Source organism: Cervus canadensis, chromosome 6 (assembly GCF_019320065.1).
Source record: "Cervus canadensis isolate Bull #8, Minnesota chromosome 6, ASM1932006v1, whole genome shotgun sequence".
Taxonomy (NCBI): domain Eukaryota; kingdom Metazoa; phylum Chordata; class Mammalia; order Artiodactyla; family Cervidae; genus Cervus; species Cervus canadensis.
Genome location: NC_057391.1, coordinates 95294433 through 95319312, shown reverse-complemented (window position 1 = coordinate 95319312; position 24880 = coordinate 95294433). Strand labels below are relative to the sequence as shown.

Sequence of the window (24880 nt, the reverse complement as noted above, 5' to 3'; positions counted from 1 at the left end):
GCCTCTGGCCAATAGAGCTGCGGGATCAACGCCGGTGGCTCGCAGGTCGTCCAATGAGAGGGGACGTTGGAGGTGCCCTGCGAAGCTCAGCTTCCGGGACTGCGCCGAGCGGAGCTGCGGCCCGGGGGCTTTGGCAGCAGAGCTTGCGGGTTCTGCTGTCTGGATTCGCGTGCGGCTGTCGCGATGTTTTACTCCCAGGCCGGCGCCCGGCCACGGACGTGGGAAGCCAGTCCCCCAGAGCACAAGAAGTGGGTGGAAGTAGGTGTCCGGAGGGCTGGATCTCGGACTTCGGCTTGACCCGGGGCGCTTACGCCATCCCCTCTCCCGGGTCTCGTTCAGCCCCGAGGTGTGATGACTAATGACCCAGCCTGGGGCTTCCAAGCTTCTGGATCCCCGTCTAGTGTTCTGCCTACTTCCAACCTCCTTCTGCTCTCTGCGACAGAGTCTCTTTATAATAAGCTGTAACCTGCACCTGTCCTCCCGCCTTTCAAAGCCGTCCCAGTTGCCTCACCTTCCTCATTCTAGCATTGAATTTTGGGTAGAATTTATCCCGATGGTTTAAAAGAATTAACCTACCGATAAGTCATTTGCACTTTTTTGGAGGGGGTAGTAAATTTTAGCACATCATTAAGGTGTTTTGAGAATTAAAATTAGGATAATGAAACTCACTTCTCAGCCCAACTTTTCAGCTAAGTTTTAAATTTGAGAGGTGTAAACTTAATATATGTTAGTAATAAAAATAGTAGAACAAATGGTTTCTGTTTTATTAACTGAAAATACTTAATGTTCTTTAGGTATTTAAAGCATGCGATGAAGATAACAAAGGCTATCTAAGCAGAGAGGACTTTAAAGTTGCTGTTGTAATGCTGTTTGGTTACAAGCCATCCAAGGTAGAACTTTCTTTTGTGTTTGGGGACAGGGCAGAGAATACAGTAGTGGTGGTGGTTTAATCACTAAGTCATGTCCGGCTGTTGCAACCCCATGGATGTAGCCTGCCAGGCTCCTCTGTCCATGAGATTCTCCAGGCAAGAATACTGGAATGGGTTGCCATTCCCTTCTCCAGGGGATCATCCAGACCCAGGGATTGAACCAGGGTCTCCTGCATTGCAGGCAGATTCTTTGCCAACTGATCTATGAGGGAAGCCCAGTACAGTAGTGGATGGATTCTAAGTAAAGTGCAGAGGGCTAGCTTAGGATGTTTATAAAACAAACCATTGCCTTTTGAGCAATTTTAGGGATGTGTCCAGTGCTGAATTTTACTTTCTTCTTAAGAACCCAAATAAGGGGTGAATTAGAATCTATCAAGACTAAATTACCACAAGGCTGCTAATAATTATGTTAAATGTGAGATACTAGCATGGTTTCAAGACAGAAGCCTGGGGGTGGGGGATGTTGGTAACAGGAGGAATTCACAGAGGAAGGGACGTGCAGGATTTTTTTTTTTTCTTAAACTAAAAAAAAAAAAAATTTGCCCCATTTAAATTATGAAAAAAATGCATTTATATAGTCAAAAATGTAAAACAGACCAGAAAAACATGAAGTTGGATGTAAATCTTTTCCCTCCCTGTTCCTCAGGAGTTACCATTATTAACCATTCTTGTGCATCATCCCAAATTTCTTATCCATGACAAACATGCCTGGCATTCTACTGAAAGCGTAGGGAGGTGCGTAGTGGGCCTGTTTTATTTGAACTTGCTTTTTTTCACTTGACGGTAGAAGAACATAAAAGCACACACACTACATTTTTTAAAAAAGTCGCTACCTAGTAGTCTCTTTAGCTAGTTTTCTCGTTTTGGTCATTTCAGTTGCTTCCATTATTTTTCATTCCTGCTGATATTGCTACAGTGAGCATTCTTCTATAACTATGTCTCTGTCTGTGAATGCATCTCTGTGGGATTAATTCCTAGAAGTACAAGTGCTAGGTACACTTGAAATTTTATTGGGCACTGCTTCTCCAGAAAAGGTTGCACTAGTTAAGGAGAGCTGAGCTGATCTCCAGTGAGCCCCCTGCTTCCGTAGGACAGGTTTCCTGGGGCTCCCCATCCTTGCATTGTCCCCTTGTCTGTTACATCCATTCTAGTCCCAGGTCCCTCTTGTTAAGCTGCTGAACAAATCAGAGGCGAGATCTTGGCCAGGTGTAAGAAATTCAGCGGCAGGCATCAACCTGAGGGAGCACTAGGGGCTGTCTCTGGAATGCCCTCCCTCCTGCCCTCCTTAGACCAAGGGACTCGGCGGCCACTTGGGCTCAGCTCTGCCTTTTGATCGCGCTCTACTTGTCTCAGCTTACAAACCCTGAGAAGCCAGGGATCACATAGCATCTTCTTCTCCATCATGCTTAAGTGTATCACACCTTCACTGTTAGTGTGTTCTGTTGATATAACTGTGTCCCATGAACAGCTCAGGTAGGTTCCGAGTGGTTCAACTGCCAGGGGGCTGCTTAGTTACTGAGCGGTTGGTTGTGGAGCTCAGAGAAGTCCTCAGGGCTGGTCAGGGCTACCTCCCTGAGGCTGCAGCTCTCCTGTTAGCCTGCGGTCTTTCTAGCTGGAATTCCAGAGCAGGTCAGCTGTGTGGACCCGGCCTGTAAAGCACTGCGTTTAACCCAGGTTCAGCTGGAAAGACACCTGGTCTCATTCTGCCTTTATTACTTTTGGATCTACTCACTCAGTTTTAATTTCAGGGCATAAGTGAAGAATTTAATGACATGTACAGTGATAGGGTAACATACATACTACACACCATCAAATTTAACAGGTTTTTACTTTCGGTTGAGGTTTTGGAGTTTACTTTTTAATCAAATGCTTGTTGGCTACAGACTGCTAAACAGTAAAATACTGATATAACAAATCACCAATACACTTAAGAATCATATGTTCATGATAACCATGTGTTCATGATAATCATATGTTCATGAACCAAATGTTCATGAACATTTATTAAGTGACAATATATTCCCTCTGAAATCTAACAGGTTTTTACTCTTACATTAGGTTGAGGTTTGGGATTTTGTTTTTAAATACTGCTTTTGAGCAAATGAAATAACTCCTGAATGCAGGTCCTGAAGCTGTAAGTCACTTTTATATAATAAATCAATCTGCATTCATGAAAATGTTTACAGAATGAAATTTATTGTATTCTCTTGTAGTAAGAGGAGCACTTTCAAGTTGCTAGAAATATAAAGATGAATAAAACACAGATGCTACTTTGAAGCAGGGCTTCCCAGGGGGCATCAGTGGTAAAGAATCCACCTGCCAGTCCTGGAGACACAGGAGACATGGGTTCGATCCCTGGGTCAGGAAGATCCCTTGGAATAGGAAATGGCAACCCACTCCAGCATTCTTGCCTGGAAAGTTTCACGGACAGAGGAGCCTGCCAGGCTACCATCCACGGGGCCACGAAGAGACAGACACAGCTGAGTGACTGAGCACACACATGTTGAAGCAGTTCAGTTTAGATAGACTTATGAAACTCTGATAAATACTGAGGCAAAGAGATTGAGAACAGAAAGAGAAGATGGCAAGGAGTTTTAGTGGTAACTGTAGTAGGAGGTTGGGCCTTGTTTAGACCGGTGGAGATAGACTCCACTGATAGGAAGTGTCTGGGAGCGCCCAGTGGTGGTGGGAGAAGGTACGTCCCAGTGACTGGACCTGGTGACTACCCGAGCGATGCGGCCGCAGGACTGAAAGGATGAGAAAAGAGGGAAGTTCAGAAGGAGGAGGTTTGGGGGAAGGGCAGTGAGTTCAGAGAGTGGTGCATTAATTCCGAGGAGATGCAGGCACCCTAAGTGTACTCACTGGTTTTGTTTTTTTACACTTTTATTTTGTATTGGGCTACAGCTGATCAACGATGTTCAGACAGTTTCAGATGAACAGCGAAGGGACTCAGCCTTATGTGTCTGTGTATCCATTCTCCCCCAAAGCCCCCTCCCATCCAGGCTGCCACCTGACGTTGAGCAGAGATCATGTGCTCTGCGGCAGGTCCTTGTTGGTTATCCATGTTAAAGACAGCCTCAGGCACTCAGGTTTTAAGTCCCGTGCTGGATGATGAGGCGATGATGGTGCTAACGGCCCGCTCTCAGGATGTATGCCTCCCTCAGATGTGGGAATCTGAAATCGGGTGGAGAGGGGAGGGCGGAGATAGGTTTGGGATTCCTCACAGGTGTGCGAGTGGGTGGCACTGACCAGGAAGCGTGTGCAGAGCGTGAAGGGTGGCATCCCGAGGCGAGAGCCTGGGGGCGTCTGCACATTTAAAGGTCGGCGGGGACCCCTAGAGGGAGCCGCGCTGGGAGCTAGTCATCTGGAAGGGTCAGGAAGAACCAGCAAAGTGCAGGGCATGGAATCCAAGGTGGAGAAGCTATGTCACATGTTGCCAAGATCCTAATTCCAAGATGTTTGTAAAGGTGTTGCAGAAATGTGGGAAAATTCTGGTGTCTTAATACTTAGTGAAGGCAGGTCCACAAACTTAGTATACAGTGTGTTTGCAAATATGTTTAAAAATGCGTGGGTAGGAAAGGAGGAGTTCGGATGGACTGAGAGACTGGGATTGATGTACACACACTTCAACATAAAGTAAATAGCCAATGAGAGCTGACTCTCCCGCGCAGGGGACTCTGCTGGGTGCTCTGCGCCGACCTAAGTGGGAGGGAAATCCGAAAAAGAAGGGGTGTGTGGGTACGTGTGACTGGTTCACTGGGCTGTAGAAACTAACACAGCATTTGGAAACAGCTGTACTCCAATTAAAAAAAAAAAAACACATGGGAAAAAGAAAGGTATACTAGGCGGAAATGTTGACAGTGGTGTTCACTGGGCGGCCGTTTTTTCATTGTTTCTCTTCCTAATGTAAAAATGTTTTTCATGTTTTCTACATTGTTACTATTACAGTCAGGAAGAAAATATTTTAAGGGAAGCCAAAGAACCCATTGTAACAATCGCTTGTATTTGTGTAAGACAGAAAGGTTGCCTTATGGGGTATGCTGTGTATATGACAGCCAAGTTGATTTTATATGATTTAACTGTTTTGATCAATGGATTAAAGTTTTGGGGGCCACTGGGGTCTGTAGCAGATTAGCTTCTAGTGTCTTACTGACAGAACAGTGAAATGACTATGATAGCTGTCCTGTGATAGTACTTGTCTGCTGGATTCAACAAAGATGGTTTCTCATAATATGCATTCCTTTCCTGCATCCCAGGAATTAAGAACTTATACTGTGAAAACATTTGATGAAATTGTATATTCTATTACTTCATTTTTTTTTTTCTTTTCTAGATAGAAGCTGATTCTGTGATGTCGTCAGTAGATCCAAACACTTCTGGTAATGTGAAAGTTAATTTTTACTACCTACCTTATTTAGACACTCATGAAACTAAAACGAAGAACAAATATAGAGACTCTAAAGCGTTACGTTACAGCAGATCTTTGCTTTGTTTCCCATTACCCTCCAAACAAGAAGAGATTTGGTTCTTTTAGTTTTGATGAATCAATGTATTCATAAGTATGTTTATTATGGGAGAATTTTCAACCATTGAAAAGCCTAAAGACAAAATGTTGCTTCTAATTTCAACATCCCACTGATGGTCTGGGTTTTCTGAGCAGCTGAGTGAACAGAAGTGGTCCTTACTGAAATGGAAAGACTAGGGGAGAAGATTGAAAGTTTGGAAACAGCAAGAGTTCAATTTCGAGTTTGAAAGGTTTTGCTCGAGGACATCAAGGCCGTTGGGCTGTATGACTTTTGAATTCAGAGCAGAGCTCTAGGCTGCAGAGATGTTTGGGAGCTGTCAGCGTCTAGGTGGTTTTAAAGCCGCGGGAATGAATGAGACCCCCTGAGGGAGAGTGTGGACTGAGAGTCATAGGAATGATAACCAGTAGAAGTCAGACAGGGGATGAAGAGATGGCAAAGGAGACTTAGGAAGGGCAGAGGGCCCAGAGGAAAATCAAGAGTGTTCGATCAAAAACCAATAGAAGTGGATATTTCAAGGAGCAGGTGTGGCCAGCACTGTTCAGTGCTGTTGAAAGGTCAAGTAGCAGAAGAACTGAAGGGGACCCATGGAGCTGGCACCCGGGGGCGCTGGTGATTTTAGCAAGAGCAGTGTCAGCGCGTGGTGGGGACAGAGGCCAGGCTGCAGTGGTTTGAAGACAAACAGAGTGAGAAAGCGACCGTGTGAGGAGGTCAGTCTTCCGGTAGGTCCAGCAGCTGTGGATCAAGAGCCCTTTGCTTTGCGTCGTTTGCCTTTGTTTGGAACATGAAGCTGTTTCTCGGCTCAGCCGGGTGACTGAATGAAGAGGGAAAAGGCAGAGGAGAAAGATGACCCTGTCGTTTGAGGAGGCAGGGGCCACAGTACACGGAATTGGCTCTTCAACAATTACTTTTGGGGGCAAATAATTTAAGGCTTACGAAAAGTTGCACGATAAAATCAGTGCAGAGAATAGCCGTGTACCCCTTTGCCAGATTCCCTTACCATTCGTACTTTACCCCGTCTCGCCGCTCATCCGCACATTCTGCCTCTTCTCGTGGAGCTTCCCTGGCCTCGGCACACTTATCGGGAGTTCACACCGATGCCTGTCTTCAGCATCCGTGTAGCAGAGTCGGACGGGACTTGGAGACTGAACGAAAACATGCTCGATTCCCGTGCTGTCCCTTGCTCTAATTATCTTCCTCAGAGCATCTCCCCTCATCTCGGACAGGAGTTAGTTCTTGGTGTCATGTCTCTTTAGCCTCTTTTAAGCCAGGACATTTTTGTAAACTTTTCTTTTTTGGTTTGCCTTCCTACAACATTGATTTTTTTGAGGAAATAGCCCACTCCTCATTGTTTTGTTTTTTAGGAATAGCCCTCCGCTTGTGTTTGCCTGGCATTCGTCTGTCATTCGGTTGAGCCGTTGCGTTCTCAGACTGAATCCTGTTCAGGTGACCTGTCCTCAGGGCACCACGTCTTGAGACACCAGATGTCTGTCTGCCTGTCTCTTGCAGCTGATGTTAATTTCATCACCGGTCAAGGTGTTGTCCGGTTTCTCCATTGTATTATTTCTCTTCATATTTTCTTCCCTTGCCACTCATCAACAGCCTGTGGAGAGACATGTTTGATGTTGCAAATATTGTGCTTCTCATCAACATCTCCCCCAGGATTTGTTATCCATTTATAATTCTTGTCTGATCCAGTTTTTGCCATATGGTTGTAAAGTAATGATTTTCTAATCTCAGGACTTCTTTCAGTTAGCCCCTGGCATTTTTACTATAAGCAAGAGACTTCCCGCCTTCTTGATTGATCAGTCTAGCTCTTTTATCACTATGGACTCATGAATTTGTATGCTTTCAATGATTTATAATTCATTCCTATACTTAATTGGGCTTCCCAGCTGGCGCTAGTGGTAAAGAATCTGCCTGCCAAGGCGGGGGACGCAAGAGAGGCGGGTTTGACCCCTGGGTCAGGAAGGTCCCCTGCAGGAGGAGATGGCGATCCCCTGCAGGACTCCTGCCCGGAGAATCCCGTGCGCAGAGGAGCCTGGCGGGCTGCAGTCCCTGGTGTCGGAGCACGCCACGCTCGATCGTTTTAGTGCTCAGCTTGGCGGAGACTGGCCATCAAGTGCCTCCTGGAGTTGGCTCCTGTGTCCTTTTGGCTGTATTTTTCTTTCTTTTTAAAAGTCTTTTATTTATAAATTTTGGATATACAGACGAGTTTAGTAGGTTGTTTTTTGGATACAAGTTTGGTGTCACATGGGCTTCCCTCGTGGCTCAGACAGTAAAGAATCTGCCTGTGAGTGCGGGGACTTGGGCTCAGTCCCTGGGTCAGGAAGGTCCCCTGGAGCAGGAGATGGCAACCCACTGCAGTACTCCTGCCTGGAGAATCCTGTGGACGGAGGAGCCTGGCGGGCTACAGTCCACGGGGTCACAAGGAGTCGGACACGACTGAGCGACCAACACTTCCGCTTTTCACTTTGGTATCACATATTGAACATGACTTTGTGAACAATATTGCCTCTAGGAGAAGGTGTTTTTGCCTTTTTTTTTTTTTTTTTGCCTTTTTGCAGCATTGATATTTTTGAGGACATAGCCCACTCTTCACTGTTTTGTTGTTTTTTTTACTCCCTAACTTGATGGAATTTCCCCAGGTTTTAAATTTCTTATTAGAATTTTTCACACTGTCAAAACACTCAAATACTGTTTCTTTGCTATTCAATTTAGGTTGTAAGTTCTTGGTGAGACCTGCCCTACGTATGTTTTTCTGTGTTTCTAGTGAACCTTCTAGTCTAGAAAGACTTCTGTCTTCTGGCAGAAGGATTGCTCGAATTTTTTGCATTGTTCAGGTTTCTCTCCTTTAGGAGTCCTCTGGGAGTTAGTAGTGATTCTCTCTGGATGCAGGGCTTCCTCTGCTCTTGTTTATGTAGTGTTTCTACATAAATACATGTAGCTTTTGCCAAAGGCACGCTCACATTCATTATTCCCATAGCTTTTCTCCCTCATGTGGATTCCTTGATTCTGAATTAGAGATTTGACTTCACAAGGGAGGTTTTCTTTTCTTAACCAGTTACCTGATGTACAAACAGGTATTATTCTGGAAGAAAGGTGGCCCGTGTTGTTTACAGGTGTGGTGAGCTCGCTGACGTAAAGGTTGACCTCCAACAAGACCTCCGGCATTCTGTATCCTGAGGTTCCCCCCGCCGTGTGTATTATCTCACGTTTAGTAAGATATGCTTTACACATTCATATGGTTTCTCTGTGGTGATTTGCTGTACATTGAAGTGTAAATACTGGCAGAAGGTTTTTTCCACCTTTACGGCATTCTAAAGGTTTCTCTCTTTTTAAAAAATATCTATTTTTCTGGTTGCCCCGTGTTTTAGCTGAAGCAAGGGAGGATCTTCAGTCTTTAGTTGTGGCATGTGCAATATTTAGTTGCAGCCCATGGGATCTAGTTCCCTCATTGGGGATCGAACCCTGGCCTCCCCTGTTGTGACCATGGAATCTTAGCCCCTGGACCCCCGGGGAGGCCCCTGAAGGTTTCTCTTGAGTGTGAGTGCTCCGATATTGTGTGAGGATTGGTCTGTGGCGGAAGGACCTTCTAGGTATGCTGTTAGTAGTCTCCTCCCTCTATTTCTCTTTTTCTGATGTTTTGAGAGAGCGTTGACGTGTGGCAGGAGACTTTGTAAATTTCATGATCGTTTTCTCTCCTTCCCAAGTTCTCTGTGCTTAGTTATTCGGTCCTGTCCTATTCTTTGCGACCCCATGGACTGTAGCCCGCCAGGCTCCTCTGCCCATGGGGATTCTCCAGGCAAGGATACTGGACTGGGTTGCCCTGCCCTCCTCCAGGAGATCTTCCCCACCCAGGGATCGAACCCAGGTCTCCGGCATTGCAGGAAGATTCTTTACCGTTTGAGCTGCCAGGGAAGCCGCCCTCCTCCCCAAGTTCTCTAATGCTCGGCTTTGCACCTCCTGCAGAGACAGTTCTCATGTGTTCACAGTCATGGAGCCTGCTTTTGATATTAGGTCTGATGCACATTAAAGCTTTAAGGTCTGGACAGGAGTTCCTCTGCATGCACTCCCTTCACGTGGTCTCTCCCGAACCCTAGTTCTCTTCTGTATCGCGAAGAGCACCTTACTGTGGGACATTTTCTCAGACTCATAGTGGCCTGAGGGCTGCTTCAGAACTGGAGGTTTTCTTCCTGAGAGCAGGCGTCCCTGTGAGGGCTTTCGACTTGGGTGATTTTTGTGCCCCCAGACCTGCTCTCAGACGCATGTCCCTCGCATTTATTATCAGGGATATGACAGCTGTTCTCACAGCCACTTCTCCATCAGCTGGTTAGGATGCTTCCTGTTGCAGCATCTTTTCCAAGGAATCAATTTTTAAATATATTTTAGAAGGTTACAAGGCTGTGGTTTTTCCAGTGGTCATGTATGGATGTGAGAGTTGGACTGTGAAGAAAGCTGAGAGCTGAAGAATTGACGCTTTTGAACTGTGGTGTTGGAGAAGACTCTTGAGAGTCCCTTGGACTGCAAGGAGATCCAACCAGTCCATCCTAAAGGAGATCAGTTCTGAGTGTTCATTGGACGGACCGATGTTGAAGCTGAAACTCCAATACTTTGGCCACCTGATGCGAAGAGCTGACTCATCTGAAAAGACCCTGATGCTGGGAAAGATTGAGGGCAGGAGGAGAAGGAGAAGACAGAGGATGAGATGGATGGATGGCATCACCGATTCAATGGACATGAGTTTGATTAAACTCTGGGAGTTGGTGATTGACAGGGAGGCGTGGCATGCTGCAGTCCATGAAGTCTCAAAGAGTTGGACACGACTGAGCAACTGAACTGAACTGAGCAGAAGGTTGCAAAGTGAATTAGCCATTGGAGAAATTCAGGGGAAGACAGGGTTGGAGGAGCGAGATCCGCTCCAGAATTGCTATGGAGGGGCCCTCCTTCGTCTGCAGGCTTCCTGGCTTCCCCTTCCTCTCTGGTCCTGATGTCAACGGCAAATTAACCTTCTCAAAGCCCCACTTTCTTCTTGATTAGAGGAGTAGACTTACAGTCAGGATACTAACTTTCCAACCAGCTTCAATTCATGTCCCTTTGAAAGGGGAGAGTCCAGAGCACAGACATCCTTGGGAAAGTGAAATAGCCACCCTCGCAAGAAGCCACTGCCGAGCTCTGAGTGCTGCTCACGTGGCAGTTTCTCTCTGGAACTGTTCGGTCCTGAGCCAGTTCCAGACCATCAATTCCTTCTTTTCTCCCTTTGAGTGACTTGACTCACATTTCATGTTCTTTATTTTTTAAAAAATATTTATTTGACTATGTTGGATCTCAGTCTCAGCACACGGGATCTTCGATCTTTGTTGCAACACACACGCTATTTTTTAGCTGCCGAATTTGCGGTCTTTGGTTGTGGCACTTGGGATCCAGTTCCCTGACGAGGGATCGAACCCAGGCCCCCTCCACTGGGAGCATGGAGCCACAGCCCCTGGACCACCTGGGAAGGCCCTGACGTAAGTTTTTTTACAGGAAGAGTTTATACACAGATTCTTTCACCAAGTATGTTATCTCTCTCCTTAATGTTTTGATCTTAAAAAACTGAAATGTTGACCTTGGTTTTCTGGGAGCTATTTATTCATATAATCAACTTTCCGAAGTTCTTCTCCGTTGCTTCTGTTTAGTCAGCAAGTTGTGTCTAACTCCTTGCGACCCCGTGGACTATAGCCCACCAGGCTCTTCTGTCTGTGGGATTTCCCCAGGCAAGAACATCGGAGTGGGTTGCCATTTCCTCCTCCAGGGGATCTTCCTGACCCAGGGGTTGAACTCACATCTCCTTTGTCTCCTGCATTGCAGGTGGATTCCCTACCCACTGAGCCTTCATTAAGTTCTTCTGGGTAGCTGTGACTGGGGAATTCTCACACTAGGTGTAGCCCTTCTTACATCTAGAAAAGGCTGGGCCAGGTCTCCAACACGCCACCCCACACAAGGGCCTGTTGCTGCCCCGCTTCCTGGGGAGGTCTAGAGTCACATCCTGGATGGAGCCCGGCTGCGCAGAGCCCTGACGATGTCCACGCTGCCCGCAGCACTAAGCCTTCACGCCCACACTCTCAGTCCCTAGGTCTCTGTTTATAGAAGGTGGTCATCGCTATGGAGGCTCCTTGTGACAATCAAGACGAGTGAAAAGTTGAGACAAAGCCATTGGAAGAGTAGGCTATCTCAAGGGAAGTCACGCCGGGAGAGTTTGAGGGCAGCCAGAATGAAGAGCAGAGAGGCGCTAATGACGTTTTAATGCTTTATAACCTAACAAACGAGTGAGTATCGGTAAAAACTGTTAGGCACCAGGAACAAGAAGTTATATAATACTAACAGGAGAAAAAAATCAGGCCACTTGTTTAAGGAAGAAACAGATCGGTGTTGGGGTTGGTTCTGGTTCACACTGCACGTGTGTGTGTGTGTGTGTGTGTGTGTGTGCGCGCGCGCACGTACGCGCTCAGTCACTGCGGTCGTGTCTGACTCTTTGCAACTCTATGGACTAGCCCACCAGGCTCCTCTATCCATGGGATGGAGAGGGTTGCCATGTCCTCCTCCAGGGGGTCTTCCCGACCCAGGGAACGAGCGCATGATTCTGGTTTTTCCTGCGTTGGCAGGCGGATTCTTTTACCACTGTGCCACCTGGTGTTGCTACCTCATTTTAGAGGGTTTTATTTCTGTTCTCTGAGAGTATAGAACATTTCATATCTTCTCTAACTATAGAAAATGAAAGAAGTTTGCATCTAGAAGAGCCTAGAAAATGGTCATATGTTCCCTGCTTTCAAATGAGTAAACTGAACTCCAGGGAGTAATAAAAAATCTTAATCCTGGCATTTGGTGGTTCTTTTATTGGTTTATAAAATACTTTTACATGTGTTACAGTATTTATTGTCATTACAGGTAATAATTATAGCTTTGATTCCTTGAACATTTACCATGGCAGATGCTGTGGTGAGTATTATGCAGGGATTGTTAAATTTAACACAGCTCTGTGTTAGGATTCCCTGGGGGCTTAGCTGGTAAAGAATCTACCTGCAATGCCGGAGACTTGGGTTTGATCCCTGGCTTGGAAAGATCCCCTGGAGAAGGGAAAGGATACCGATTCCAGTATTCTGGCCTAGAGAATTTTGTAGACTGTACGGACCGTGGGGTCACAAAGAGCGGGACACGACTGAGCTGCTTTCACTTTCATGTCAGGATTATCTCATTTTATAAGTGAAAGCAATCGTGAATCTTACAGAGGTTGACTAATCTGCCTAGGTGGTACAGCTAGCTAGCACGTAGCATACGTCGGTAGTGTGATCTTACCCTCACAACCGTTTGATAATGCGTGATGTTAGTAGTGCCATGGGTCATATTAGTCATTGTGATGGACCTGAGGCCAGTCTTCACTGTCCTAGTTACTCAATGAATGAATGAGTCAACATCAGGAGTGCGTCAGTACACAAAAGACAAGCCGCGAGCTTCTGTGCCGTCACTAGAGGTTGATGTCAGGTTTGCTCCTGAGATGCTGAGGGTCCAGAGCAAAAAGGGAGTCAAGCCAAGCACCACGATGAGCAGCCACACCATAGAAGCTCCTTCTCCAGAGAGACGTAATCTTCCGTGACGTAGGACGTGTCCCCCACGACATCTCGGAGAGAAGAGACCGATGAGTGGACGTTGGTATCTGCAGACAGTTCAGGAAATAGAGCAGTGAACGGCATTAAGTTTCTTGAACTTTCTTCATTGTATGTGTGCTCAGTCGCTTCAGTTGGGTCAACTCTTTGCGACCCTGTGGATGATGGCCCTCCAGGCTCCTCTGTCCGTGGGATTCTCCAGGCAAGAATACTGGAGTGGGTTTCCCTGCCCTCCCCCAGGGGATCTTCCCGACCCAGGGATCCAACCCATGTCCCTTGTGTCTGCTACGTTGGTGGCGGGTTCTTTACCACTATCGCCCCCTGGGAAGCCCTTCAGCGTAGGCCAGTGGTTTAATGCCATGTGTATCTGGGCAGTTCTGTGAAGGGCAAGGCCACGGGTGGTCTCAGGTGGTTGGACTTCATTATGGAATGATTGTAGATCATCTTATATGAATAACAACAGCTAAGATTATGAGACTTTGGCTTAATCTGCCCAGTGTATGTTGCCCCCATTGAATCCACAAACAGCTGTCTGTGCATTTTTAATCCTAGATTCATATAACATATGCTTGGGGAGGAAAATCAAAACAAAGAACATCAGAATTTTGTTTCCACTGGGTGATTAGATCATGCTTTATCCCCCCCACCCCCTTCTTTCTGTTTTCTTATATGGTTTCCCTTTCAAAACAAGGAACACATTTTACTTTCATACTTAACAGGAAAAAAAGCTCTCCAGGAGCTTACTTTTAATCTTCAACTTTAAACGATGGAAAAATCGAAGCAATTGCTTCATCACGATGGTGATTATGGACTGTTTGGCTCAGTGATGCTATCCAGGATCAGTTTAATTGAAAAATAATTTGTGTGTGGTGAGGTTAATGACTTTTGTTTGTTGCGATCTCATCTGAGTTGTTTTGAGCAAGATCATTGACTATTAAAAGTATTCTTTTCCTAAATTTAAATGTCCATTTTCTAGTCTTTTATATTATGTTATAAAGACTTGTGTGTGTCTGTTTTGTGTATGTTTTGTTGTTTTGGGTTCTCCCTGAGGAACTGAGGCCACAGTATAGCAGATGGAGCTGGTGTTTGACTTCAGATTTTTATTCACTTTGTTCTTTTCTATCGTTAGGAAACACGTGTGCATTATGCTGGTGGTTTAGTCGCTCAGTTGCGTCCAACTGTTTGCGACTCCGACAGGCTCCTCTGTCCATGGGGTTCTCCAGGCCAGAACACTGCAGTGGGTTGCCATTTCCTTCTCCAGGGATCTTCCTAACCTAGGAATCAAACCTGGGTCTCCTGCATTGCAGCAGATTCTGTACTGACTGAGCTGTGCACATTATACTCATCTTGAAATCCTAGGACCATTTGTTGTTGTTGTTTGTTTGTTTTTTGGCTAGTCTCAAGGCATGTGGGGTCTTATTTTCCAGACCAGGGATCGAACCCACACCCCCTGCGTGGGAAGTGTGGCGTCTTAACCACTGGCTGTTGTTCAGTCGCTCAGTCGTGTCTGACTCTTTGCGACCCCATGGACTGCAGCACGCCAGGCTTCCCTGTCCCTCACCATCTCCTGGAGTTTGCCCAAGTTCATGTCCATTGAATTGGTGATACCATCCAACCATCTCATCCTCTGTCATCCCCTTCTCCTCCTGCCTTCAATCTTTCCCAACATCAGGGTCTTTTCAAATGAGTCAGCTCTTCGCATCAGGTGGCCAAAGTATTGGAGTTTCAGCTTCAGCATCGGTCCTGCCAATGATTATTAAGGATTGATTTCCATTAGGATGGACTGGTTGGATCTCCTTGCAGTCCAAGGGACTCTCAAGAGTCTTCTCCAACACCACAGTTCAAAAGCGTCAATTCTTCGGCTCTCAGCTTTCTTTATAGTCCAACTCTCACATCCATACATGACCACTGGAGAACCATAGCCTTGACTAGGTGGACCTTTGTTGGCAAAGTAACGTCTCTGCTTTTTAATATGCTCTCTAGGATGGTCATAGCTTTTCTTCCAAGTAATATGTCATAAGGAAGATGAAAGAAGTATTGTGACTTTCGTGACGGCCAGATGTCACATGAGCAGTATAGAGGAGAAGGCCTCTAAGAGTTTGAAGAGAGCGGCCCTTGCTCCCTGCCCGCGGTGTGGGCCTGAGCCGGGTGTGGGAGGCTGGTGGGGTCTGAGAAGGTGGAGCAGCGCAGGGGACAGGTGGCAGCGTCCGGCTTGTCCTCCAGCTCGGGTGGCCCAGTGCCCCGCTGGAGCCAGCGTGCGTGCGGACCTCGGTGTCAGTGTGGACTGAATCCTGCACAGTCCGTTCCCGCACAGACGTTGCCTGTCTGGGCTCTAGACTGTGCCCGGTGTCAGTCAGGGGTGGAGAGGAGGGGCTGTCACTCACTCTCCGTTGCTAGCAATGGGAAGGCCAGGTCCACACTTTCTCCTCTGGGGGGGCTCTTTCTGCATGCCAGCCCTGTGTCTTTCGCCCACAGCCCCCCCACCCCATGTGTCCCTCCTCGCTCAGGTCCCGCCCCTTGTGTTGCAGCACCCCTCTTCCCTGCACGCCTTTCCAGCTTCACACCCAAGGTCCGTCTGGTCAAGACTCTGGTCTTTCCAGTGGTCATGTATGGATGTGCGAGTTGGACTGTGAAGAAAGCCGAGCACCGAAGAATCGATGCTTTTGAATTGTGTGTTGGAGAAGACTCTTGAGAGTCCCTTGGACAGCAAGGAGATCCAACCAGTCCATCCTAAAGGAGATCAGTCCTGGGTGTTCATTGGAAGGACTGATGCTGAAGCTGAAACTTCAATACTTTGGCCACCTGATGCGAAGAGTCTACTCATTGGAAAAGACCCTGATGCTGGGAGGGATTGAGGGCAGGAGGAGAAGGGGATGGCACAGGATGAGATGGTTGGATGCCGTCATCGGCATAATGGATGTGAGTCTGAGCCAGCTCTGGGAGACAGTGAAGGATGGGGAGGCCTGGCGTGCTGCAGTCCACGGGGTCCCGGAGTTGGAAAGCACTTGGCGACTGAACAAGAACACCAACAGAGCTCTCCCAGCTGTGACTCTGCTGATGTCAAGTCCCGCTGGAGACAGAACCCACCCTCCTTGGGGCGTTTTTACACGCCACACCAGCATGGAGTACGGCGGGTTCCTGTGAATGAATTGTGTTCAGAGTGAGTGACCCTGCTGGAAGCGGGGAGTTGGGAAGCGGGAGATTTAAGGACCAGTTTGCCTGGAAGGAATGATGAAGCTTTAAATTCCAGAATAAGGTATCAGGACTTGGCACTATTAATGCTGAGGAGCCTTTGAAGGTTTATGAGCAGGAGATGTATTTAATAAAACAGGTAGTGATTCCTGTCCACGTCTGATAGAAATAAAGCCTTTTTGGTTCAGATTTCACTATTCTGCTGTAAGCTGTTTTCACTCTTCCTCTTCGTTTTCCTCCCAGTAATATGGTAAAACTTGATTTCTTCCATTAAGACAGATTCTTTTCATTCCCCTACTCTTAAGCGTGTGGATGGAAGAGAATATTAGTCCTCTGAATTTCCTTTCCCATCTTATTGTGACAGCTCGCCACTGTTGATGCCATGAAAGTCCTTCTGTCCTTACAGTGTTTTTATGTGAACACATTTTATCCTTTTTTCTCCCCCTCTGCATGGCCGTCAAAGGTCATAATCTGAATTTTATTTCTCAAACTAAAAAGGCTTGCATTATTGCTTTTAAAAGTCAACTTAATCCTTTTAAGCCCTCATTTTTAGACATTTTCAGTCCCTGGAAAAAATTAATATATGGCCCAATGAATGGTAGCCCTACCTTTTCTACTAAATCTCAGACCAGACCTTCAGTTTAAATAACTTGGCATTTCCGTCATTCTCTCCTTCCTCTCCTGGGTTTAAGCTTTCTGTGATAGCCCAAAACAAGATGACTCCTTTTTCAAGAGGGTTTCTTTCTGCATGCTGACCCTGAAAGTTAGAACTGTGAGCCACAAAAAAAAAAAAAAAGAAGAGAAAAAAAAACCTTTCAAGGAAAAGTGTATATGGTTTTATTGTACTTTTTGAATATTTCCACCCCGGTAGTGAAAGATGATTACCCTCCTAGGAAATTGCTCAAAAACAAAAAAGGAGAAAAGATACCATTTCTGTCTATGATATATCTCTATGACATGTATTAAGTAGCTTGGAAAGGAATGTATACATTCATTATAGAACATGAAGAGTCCTTTTGCCAAGAGTCATTTATTAGATGGAAAGGAATGCTCTCCGTGGTGTGGGAAATGCACAGAGCGGCAGAGTCCGGAAGGATTTGTGAAGATCAGTGGCCCCAGTGGTCTTTAAGGCAGGATCCTCAATCCTGGGTCCTTCCTGCTGGGGCACTTCCAGGGGCTGCTGGAGAGGGAAGCCTGGGGAGCCCAGCTCCTTGCACCCCGAGTGCCTTGCCTTCATCTTTACACAGTGGGATGTCCTACATTTATAAAGAAGAACCTTTCCTCCAGCTTAAAAAAAAAAAAAAGTCTGAGAACCACTGACAGAGTCCATTTACCCAGTTTTTTTTAATTCATTTTTAATTGGAGGATAATTGCTTCAGAGTGTGGTGCGGGTTTCCCCGTACATTAACATGGATCAGCCGTGGGTAAACACGGCGCCCTCCGTCCGAGCCTCCGCTCCCCGCCCTCCCCACCCCTCTGGGTGGCCGGGGCACCAGCCTGAGCTCCCTGAGGGACACGCGGCCTCCCCTCCGCTCTCTGTTCTCCTTACCGTCGTGTGTATATTTCACGGCTGCTCCCTCCACTCGTCTCACCTCTCCTGCCCGCGCTGGGTCCATAAGGCTGTTCTCCGAGTCCTTATTACCTGACCTAGGCAATTTTTGAACATCTTCTGGAAATTAATGATAAACACAACACACAGGTCTACATGATTCCTGTTGTTATGATCTTAACATGTAACTATAGCAAAGTGTATTTAGGTAACTTTTATCATTAGAGGAGTTTACACAGAAGACGCAACCTCGTATTTGGAATTAGAAGGTTCTCAACATTCTCCTTCACTCCAGGCGTGGACACAGGTAATGCATTTAGCGTTACGGCGAGTCTTTGTGAAGTGGTCATTTTAGGTTCGAATACTGTGACAGCGGGTGGAGCTCACAGTAGGAACTGTATTTCTAGGCCATTTAAAGAGCAGTAAGACGTTTAAAGCTTTCATTCAAGTGTTTGCATCACAGGGCTGTAGGAATAACCAACCTTTATACGCTGGCCTTGGGCAGTCATCATGCTTCTGCTCATGAGCGCTCAGCTGGATGGAAACTGCCCTATCCTTTCTGGAAGAGAAACTTGCATTGGCACTGAATGCATTTGCATGTGCCATTGAAGATTGAGGCAAGTTAAAGGTGGGGTGGGGATGAGGCTGTAGGGCATGTTTATGTGGTTTGATGTTGACTTAAGAACACAAGGTATATGATCCTGTGGGAAAATAGTATGAATGAACTTGATTACATTTACGGAGTTATTTGTATTATTAGGTTGTTTCTTCTTATTTTTTTTGGCCATGCCATGAGGCTTGTGGGATCCTAGTTCCCTGATCAGGGATCCAACCCAGGCCCCCTGCATTAGAAGCTTGGAGTCTTAACTACGGAACTGCCGGAGAAGTCCCTGTTTCTTCTTTTTAAGTGGTAATAAGCATTGCAGTTGAAACCCACATATATTTTCTCCTAGGAAATAGTAGAGAACATTTGCTTTTTACCCCCAAGATTATGAAATAAAGACCGACTATACAGCTCCAAATAGTGATGAGTCTTCTAAATATGTAATTTAAAAGATATTTCCCGCTCATGTACCTTTTTTTCCTTGTGAATCTGCATCACATACTGAACAATGCAGTTGTGCTTTTTTTTCTTATCATTTCCCAAAATCAAATGCAATAAGTGAAGAGCAAATATTATGCATGTATTTCCTTTCCCTCTGAATTTTGTTTTTTACGGTATCATAGGTATTAAGAAATTGGGGTTTCTAAAATGATGATTTTGCTAGCCGTGTGATTAAATAGTGACCTACTTTTTGGCATTAGTGTCCAGAGTTATAAGAGCATTTAAAACACACATTTTAATGCTTTTTGCTGAAAACTCTAATAGAAAAAAATGTCTTCTGGTGGCGATAGTGACAAAAATCCCACCTGCCAATGCAGTAGATGAAAGAGATGCAGGTTCGATCCCTGGGTCGGGGAGATCCCATGGAGGAGGGCATGGCAACCCACTCCAGTATTCTTGCCTGGAGAAGCCCATGGACAGAGGAGCCTGGCAGGCTATAGTCCATGGGGTCACAAAGAGTCAGACATGACAGAAGTGACTTAGCATGCACGCATGAGTTTATTTACTTATTCAGCATGTGAGGAGTGCTTCTACAATCTAAACATCTTCCTAAACACTGGGGATGAACTTGACGACAGGGCTTCTCTCAGTGAGTCTCGGGTAGACGAGCAGCAGGTGATTACTGGGGGGCCTGATGAGGGTGGGGCTGCATCGTTGCACGTCTGAGTGCCCAAAGCGTCTGCTGCCACTTGTTCTTACCTTTCACCCTTGGTTGTCTCCAAAGCATCAAACAGCTAGCATCTCCAAATCTCCACTCCGTCTCTCTGCCACCCACCTCCCGCTTCCCCTTGTCTTTCCCGTCTCTTTAAACGACTCCTCAAACCTCCACTCAGGGCTTGTCCTTGGCATCTTCTTTTTTTTTTTTTTCTTGGCATCTTCTTTTGCACGCTCCGTGTCTAACCCTTCTTCTCTGCAGTCTGTCTGGAACCTTCCATTGCTCCCGGGTCCTGCTGCCCGCACCCTCCTGACCACCAGTCTGGCCAGTAGGAGCCAAATGAGTCTCCTTTTCTTTATTTTGCTTTCTCCCTAATCCTTTTTCAAAACAATAGCCAGAGAGATCTTTCCACCATCTTTCTAAATCGGATCTTGTCACTTCTCAATCCAGACTTCTTACTTGATTTCCTATTAACCGAAATAAAAACCACCTTATTTCCTGTTCAGCCGCTCCCTCCTTTCCCAGCCCGTGTCCTCACCACTGCCAAGCTGCAGGGGCCTTTTCGTTTCCCCCACTTCCCTCCCCGTGGCCTGGGCACATGCTCATTGCACTGTGTGGAGTGCTCCTCTTCTGACGCTTTAGCCAGTTGATACCTTCTTACCATTTAGGTATTCAGTTCAGTTCAGCTACTCAGTCGTGTCTGACTCTTTGCGACCCCATGGACTGCAGCACGCCAGGCCTCCCTGTCCATCACCAACTCCTGGAGTTTACTCAAAGTCATGTCCGTTGAGTTGGTGATGTCATCCAACCATCTCATCCTCTGTCGTCCCTTTCTCCTCCTGCCTTCAATCTTCCCCAACATCAGGGTCTTTTCCTATGAGTCAGCTCTTCGCATCAGGTGGCCAAGGTGTTGGAGTTTCATTTAGGTGTTAGCCTCGGTGTTACCGCCTCTGAGAGATCTCTTCTTCACCAGAGTCCACTCTACAGGAGGATTTCTTTTTGTTTGTTTGTTTGTTTTCATGGCAATAGTAATTTATTGATATTAATTATTTCAGTTCCTGTTTTATCATTTGGTATACAGTTTAAAGGCTTTTAATGGCAACCCACTCCAGTATTCTTGCCTGGAGAATCCCATGGACAGAGGGGTCTGGCAGGCTACAACAGTCCATGGGGTCACAAAGAGTTGGACACAACTGAGTGACTAACACACGCACACACACTTAAGTAAGGGAGGAATTGATTTTCCTGTTCATTTACTCACTTTTTACTGGAGTGTAACTGCTTCAGCGTTCCGTTGGCTCCTGCTGCGCAAGTGAATCAGCTCCAAGCGCACCTCTGGCCACTCCATCTTGAGCCTGCCTCTCCCCAGCCTTGATCCTGCCCGACAGGAGGGCTTCTGTGACGTGTTCACGCCCTCCTATTATCCCCCTCTTTGCACAAGTCATGGTTTGCAATTATTTATACATTTGTAATTGAACCTGCAGAGTCTCTGTCTCCCCCAGTAGACCATTGACTCCCTTGGCACAGGAAATCTGTATTTTCTCTTTTCCCTTCTATTTCCAGAGCTTAACACAGTGCTGGGCACACAGTCAGTCCTACAAAAGGATCATTTAAACACATAGATTGGCTTTTTTTTTTTTTGATGTGGACCATTTTTTGAGTCTTTATTGAATATCTTACAGTTTTGCTTCTGTTTTATGTGTTGGCTTTTTGGCCTTGAGGAATGTGGAATCTTGGTTCCTGACCAGGTATCGAAACTGCGCCCCTTACCCTGGAAGGTGACGTCTTAACCACTGGGCCACCAGGGAAGTCCCCAAGATAGACGTTTTCAAATTCCTGAATCTTTAACTACAAATAAGAAAACTATGGAAAATTTAGAAAACTATTTTCTACTTAAAAAAAAAAATTGAAACTATTTTGGGAACTGTATGTAGCTCAATATACCTCACCAAAAGGAAAAGGGTGCAAGTCCTTAAAAATTAGCACATGGTTACTGTGTGATTTGGGGCTATTTTTAAAAGAGTGATACATTTTAAAATGGAAATCCTGACTTATAAAAACGAACTGCTCTTTTTATATATTTAGGGCTCAGTTCACTAAAACGTTTAAATTCTTGGCTTCACTCTTTAAGCCTACTACAAAGATCACATTAGAATTCATTTTAATAGACGTCGTGAGCGCAGTATCCAATCTCCTGTGGTCGCGCTGGGCTCTTTTATTATGAGGGCCGCAGGAAGTAGAGCCCGAGGCTGCAGCACAGTCACGGGGCGTCCCTGAGGCTGCGGACACTGCCAGCTCTGTTGTTGATGGGGTGTTCGCTCCACCTCTATCTGCGGTGTGCGATTGGTATTGACTTCTGAGAAACTACTTCTTCGCCCCGCTCTCCCAGCTGGAGAAAAACCTGTCGTAATGACACCTGGCTAGGAAAAAAGGGATCAAAGACACCCGTGGAAAGAAGAATTAGGAGACCTTGTGTCATAAGTAGTTTTAGCCCTGTCCGTTAGATCTAGAGGGAAGACTGCCACACCTTTTCACGGTCATCGTCTCTGCTCCCAGAGGCAGCTCAGGGAACCCCTGAAGTGCCACGCTGTTTGTTGAAGTGTCTTACATGTTACTAACGTGGAGCCGACTTGGCTTTTAACAAAATGCCTCAGCTTTAGAGATCTGTATGAATGAATACTGCTTACCAAAATCAAGATGACATTTGTGGGCGATAGTATCGCCATCCATTTATGTTGACAGCTCAGCTGGTAAAGAATCCGCCTACAATGCAGGAAGACCCAGGTTCGATTCCTGGGTCAGGAAGATCCCCTGGAGAAGGGACAGGCTGCCCACTCCAGAATTCTTGGGCTTCTCTGATGGCTCAGCTGGTCAAGAATCCACCTGCAATGCGGGAGACCTGGGTTCTATCCCTGGGTTGGGAAGATCCCCTGGAGAAGGGGAAGGCTATGCACTCCAGTATTCTGGCCTGGAGAATTCTATGAACTACAGTCCATGGGGTCACAAAGAGTCGGACACAACTGAGCCGCTTTCACTTTCACTTTTTTCTTAAAGAGGAAGACAGTCATTTTTGGTAAACTTGTTTTTTTCCAATTTTTAGGGATACAACTTAAGGAGTTTTTAGACATCGTAAGGAAAAAGAAGGAAGCTCACCTGTATTGCAATGAAGTAAGACACATCTTCACGGCTTTTGACAGGCACTGTAAGTATCTTTAAAGTGTTTGGATATAAAAACTGCTACTAAGTTACTGTGGATGGGAACATACACTCAGTAAATACTGGGCTGATCAAGACGTTTGTTCGAGTTTCTCTATAACATCTTATAGAACCTGAACTAACTTTTTGGCCAACCCAATAAAATAATATATTGGAAGGCTATTTTCCTATATTCATTAGCTGTTATGGTAGATGTTGGTGTACATATTTTTTCCTCCATCACAGCCTTAACCACATCTTGACCTTTTCAGTGGATGAAATAGCATCGGCAGTAATCTGATTGTACTTACGATTTGCTTGCATTTTAATGGGGACGTCAGAAGGGCTGGCCACGTGGGAATATAGGTGAAGAGCAACCTATGGAAGCTTGGGAGACCACAGGGCCTTTTCCTCTGACAACTCCTTTGACCCACATGTGATTGGAGGCATTGTTTTCCCATGCTGGGGTGGCCGAGAAGGGTGGCTTTAGACCCACTCCTCACAGAACACAGGGTTGAAAGACTCTTGGAGTCCAGGTTCAGTATTTTGGCTTCTGTAATGGTTTTCCTGTAAATAATAATGCAGTTCTAAAACCAAGCAAGAAAAAAAATGTAAAAGAAAAAATTTGAAAGAAAATGTGCATTTTGAGGAATGAGTTATTTTGGCAATTCAAAGAGACCGGAAGCCTACTTCCTGTCTCTTAGTGCTACCGATGAGTGCCCTCGAGTCGGCAAGGGATGGGGCTGGAAGAAAGCTTCGGGAGCATCTGGGACTGTCCTGTATCACAGGAGTGATACTAGAGTAATACAGTAATCCAGTGAGGCAACCTCAGCTTACCTTACATGTAAAACCAACTGTAGATTACTGCTTTTCTCCTAGTTATATGTTAAAGTCTCACGCAAATATAATGGCTGAAATAGCAGTTCACAGGACTTTTAGTAGTACATGAATGTGATGTATTCTGCTTTCAAATAGATCGTGGATATTTAACTCTGGAAGATTTCAAGAAAGCATTTAAGCAGGTGGCTCCCAAGTTATCAGAAAGGATTATTCTTGAGGTATTCAGGTAAGGCATCAGTCTTTATGCATACACGCCCTTGTTTTACCATTTGCCTGTGCAAATTTTCGGTTTTACGGAGAACACTCACTTATGCTTGTTTTTCACTAGTGGACGTGTTCCTCTCACAGGATATTGTCATGGTCCAGGGGAGAATTTTATAGTTAGCTGTTAGTCCATCCACAGCCTTGACAGTGGGCCCTAAAGTGGGTGGAGTGCTTGCATACCAGGAATGTGCAGGAATCGTTTGTTGGTAGGGGTGGAGAGGAGCAGAGAGAAAGTAGGGCTTCTTTGTGCAGTGATGTGTTGGCCACACAAAGCTCTGTTAACACTGATGGGGATGCCGGTGCCCCCCTGCGGTCTGCATTTCGTCAGACACAGGTTACACAGAGCCTTTGAGTCGTATGGAGAATACAGGTGGGTTCCGCAGTGGTGGACCCGTGCTGCGGTTCACGCACACTGAGAAAGCAGACGTAAGGACTGCATTTACGTCGTCATTGTAAGCTGATCCTGACAAGATGGGCGAGTGGTGTAAACACTTCTGTCGGGACACTGCAGACTAAGGGTATCATAAGCAGTGTCAGCACATGCTGCCGTGAGAAAATGGTGGCGCTGCCTCTCCTCCGACTGCTCCCATGAGCTCCTCATCAGCCCTGTTGCCAGAAAACCCAAAATAACAAAGCTCGAACAGAAGAGCCGGAAACTCAGGGGCGTCCAGGGCTGGTCTGAGGGCAGCACAGCTGTGAAGGGCCCAGATGCCTGCCCTTTTATTCTGGCCACCTCAGCGCCTGGCTTCTCCCTCTTGCTTCCAGATAGCTGCCGAAGTTCCGGCCATCACACCTGAATTCCAAATAGACAGGCGGAAAGGGAGCAGAAGATAGGCCTCTCTTTTTAAGGCCATCCATTGTTTCTTCATACATCCCCGTGACCGAAGCCTAGTTCCAAGGCCATGAGTAGCTATAAGGCAGAGGTGGGTCTGGAAAATGTAGTCTCTGCTTTGGGCACTCATGTGTGCTCAAGTGGAATTTCTGC

General features: G+C 46.1%; 1 protein-coding gene across 9 annotated transcripts in view; it reads left to right on the top strand.

The window, feature by feature from the left end:
• Nucleotides 1-75: 75 nt before the first annotated feature.
• The window catches only part of EFCAB11 (EF-hand calcium binding domain 11), a 241040-nt gene continuing 216235 nt past the window's right edge, over nt 76-24880 (top strand). For 4 of the 9 annotated variants that reach the window (XM_043472753.1, XM_043472752.1, XM_043472754.1 and 1 more), the window contains exons 1-5: nt 79-258; nt 795-890; nt 5263-5308; nt 22697-22798; nt 23767-23857. In XM_043472753.1, the coding sequence (XP_043328688.1) occupies nt 184-258; nt 795-890; nt 5263-5308; nt 22697-22798; nt 23767-23857 (410 nt within the window). In that variant the 5' untranslated portion in view covers nt 79-183. Of the gene's footprint in view, nt 259-794; nt 891-5262; nt 5309-22696; nt 22799-23766; nt 23858-24880 lie in introns of all 9 variants that reach the window. The other 5 variants (XM_043472750.1, XM_043472751.1, XM_043472749.1 and 2 more) reach the window with 4 other exon arrangements.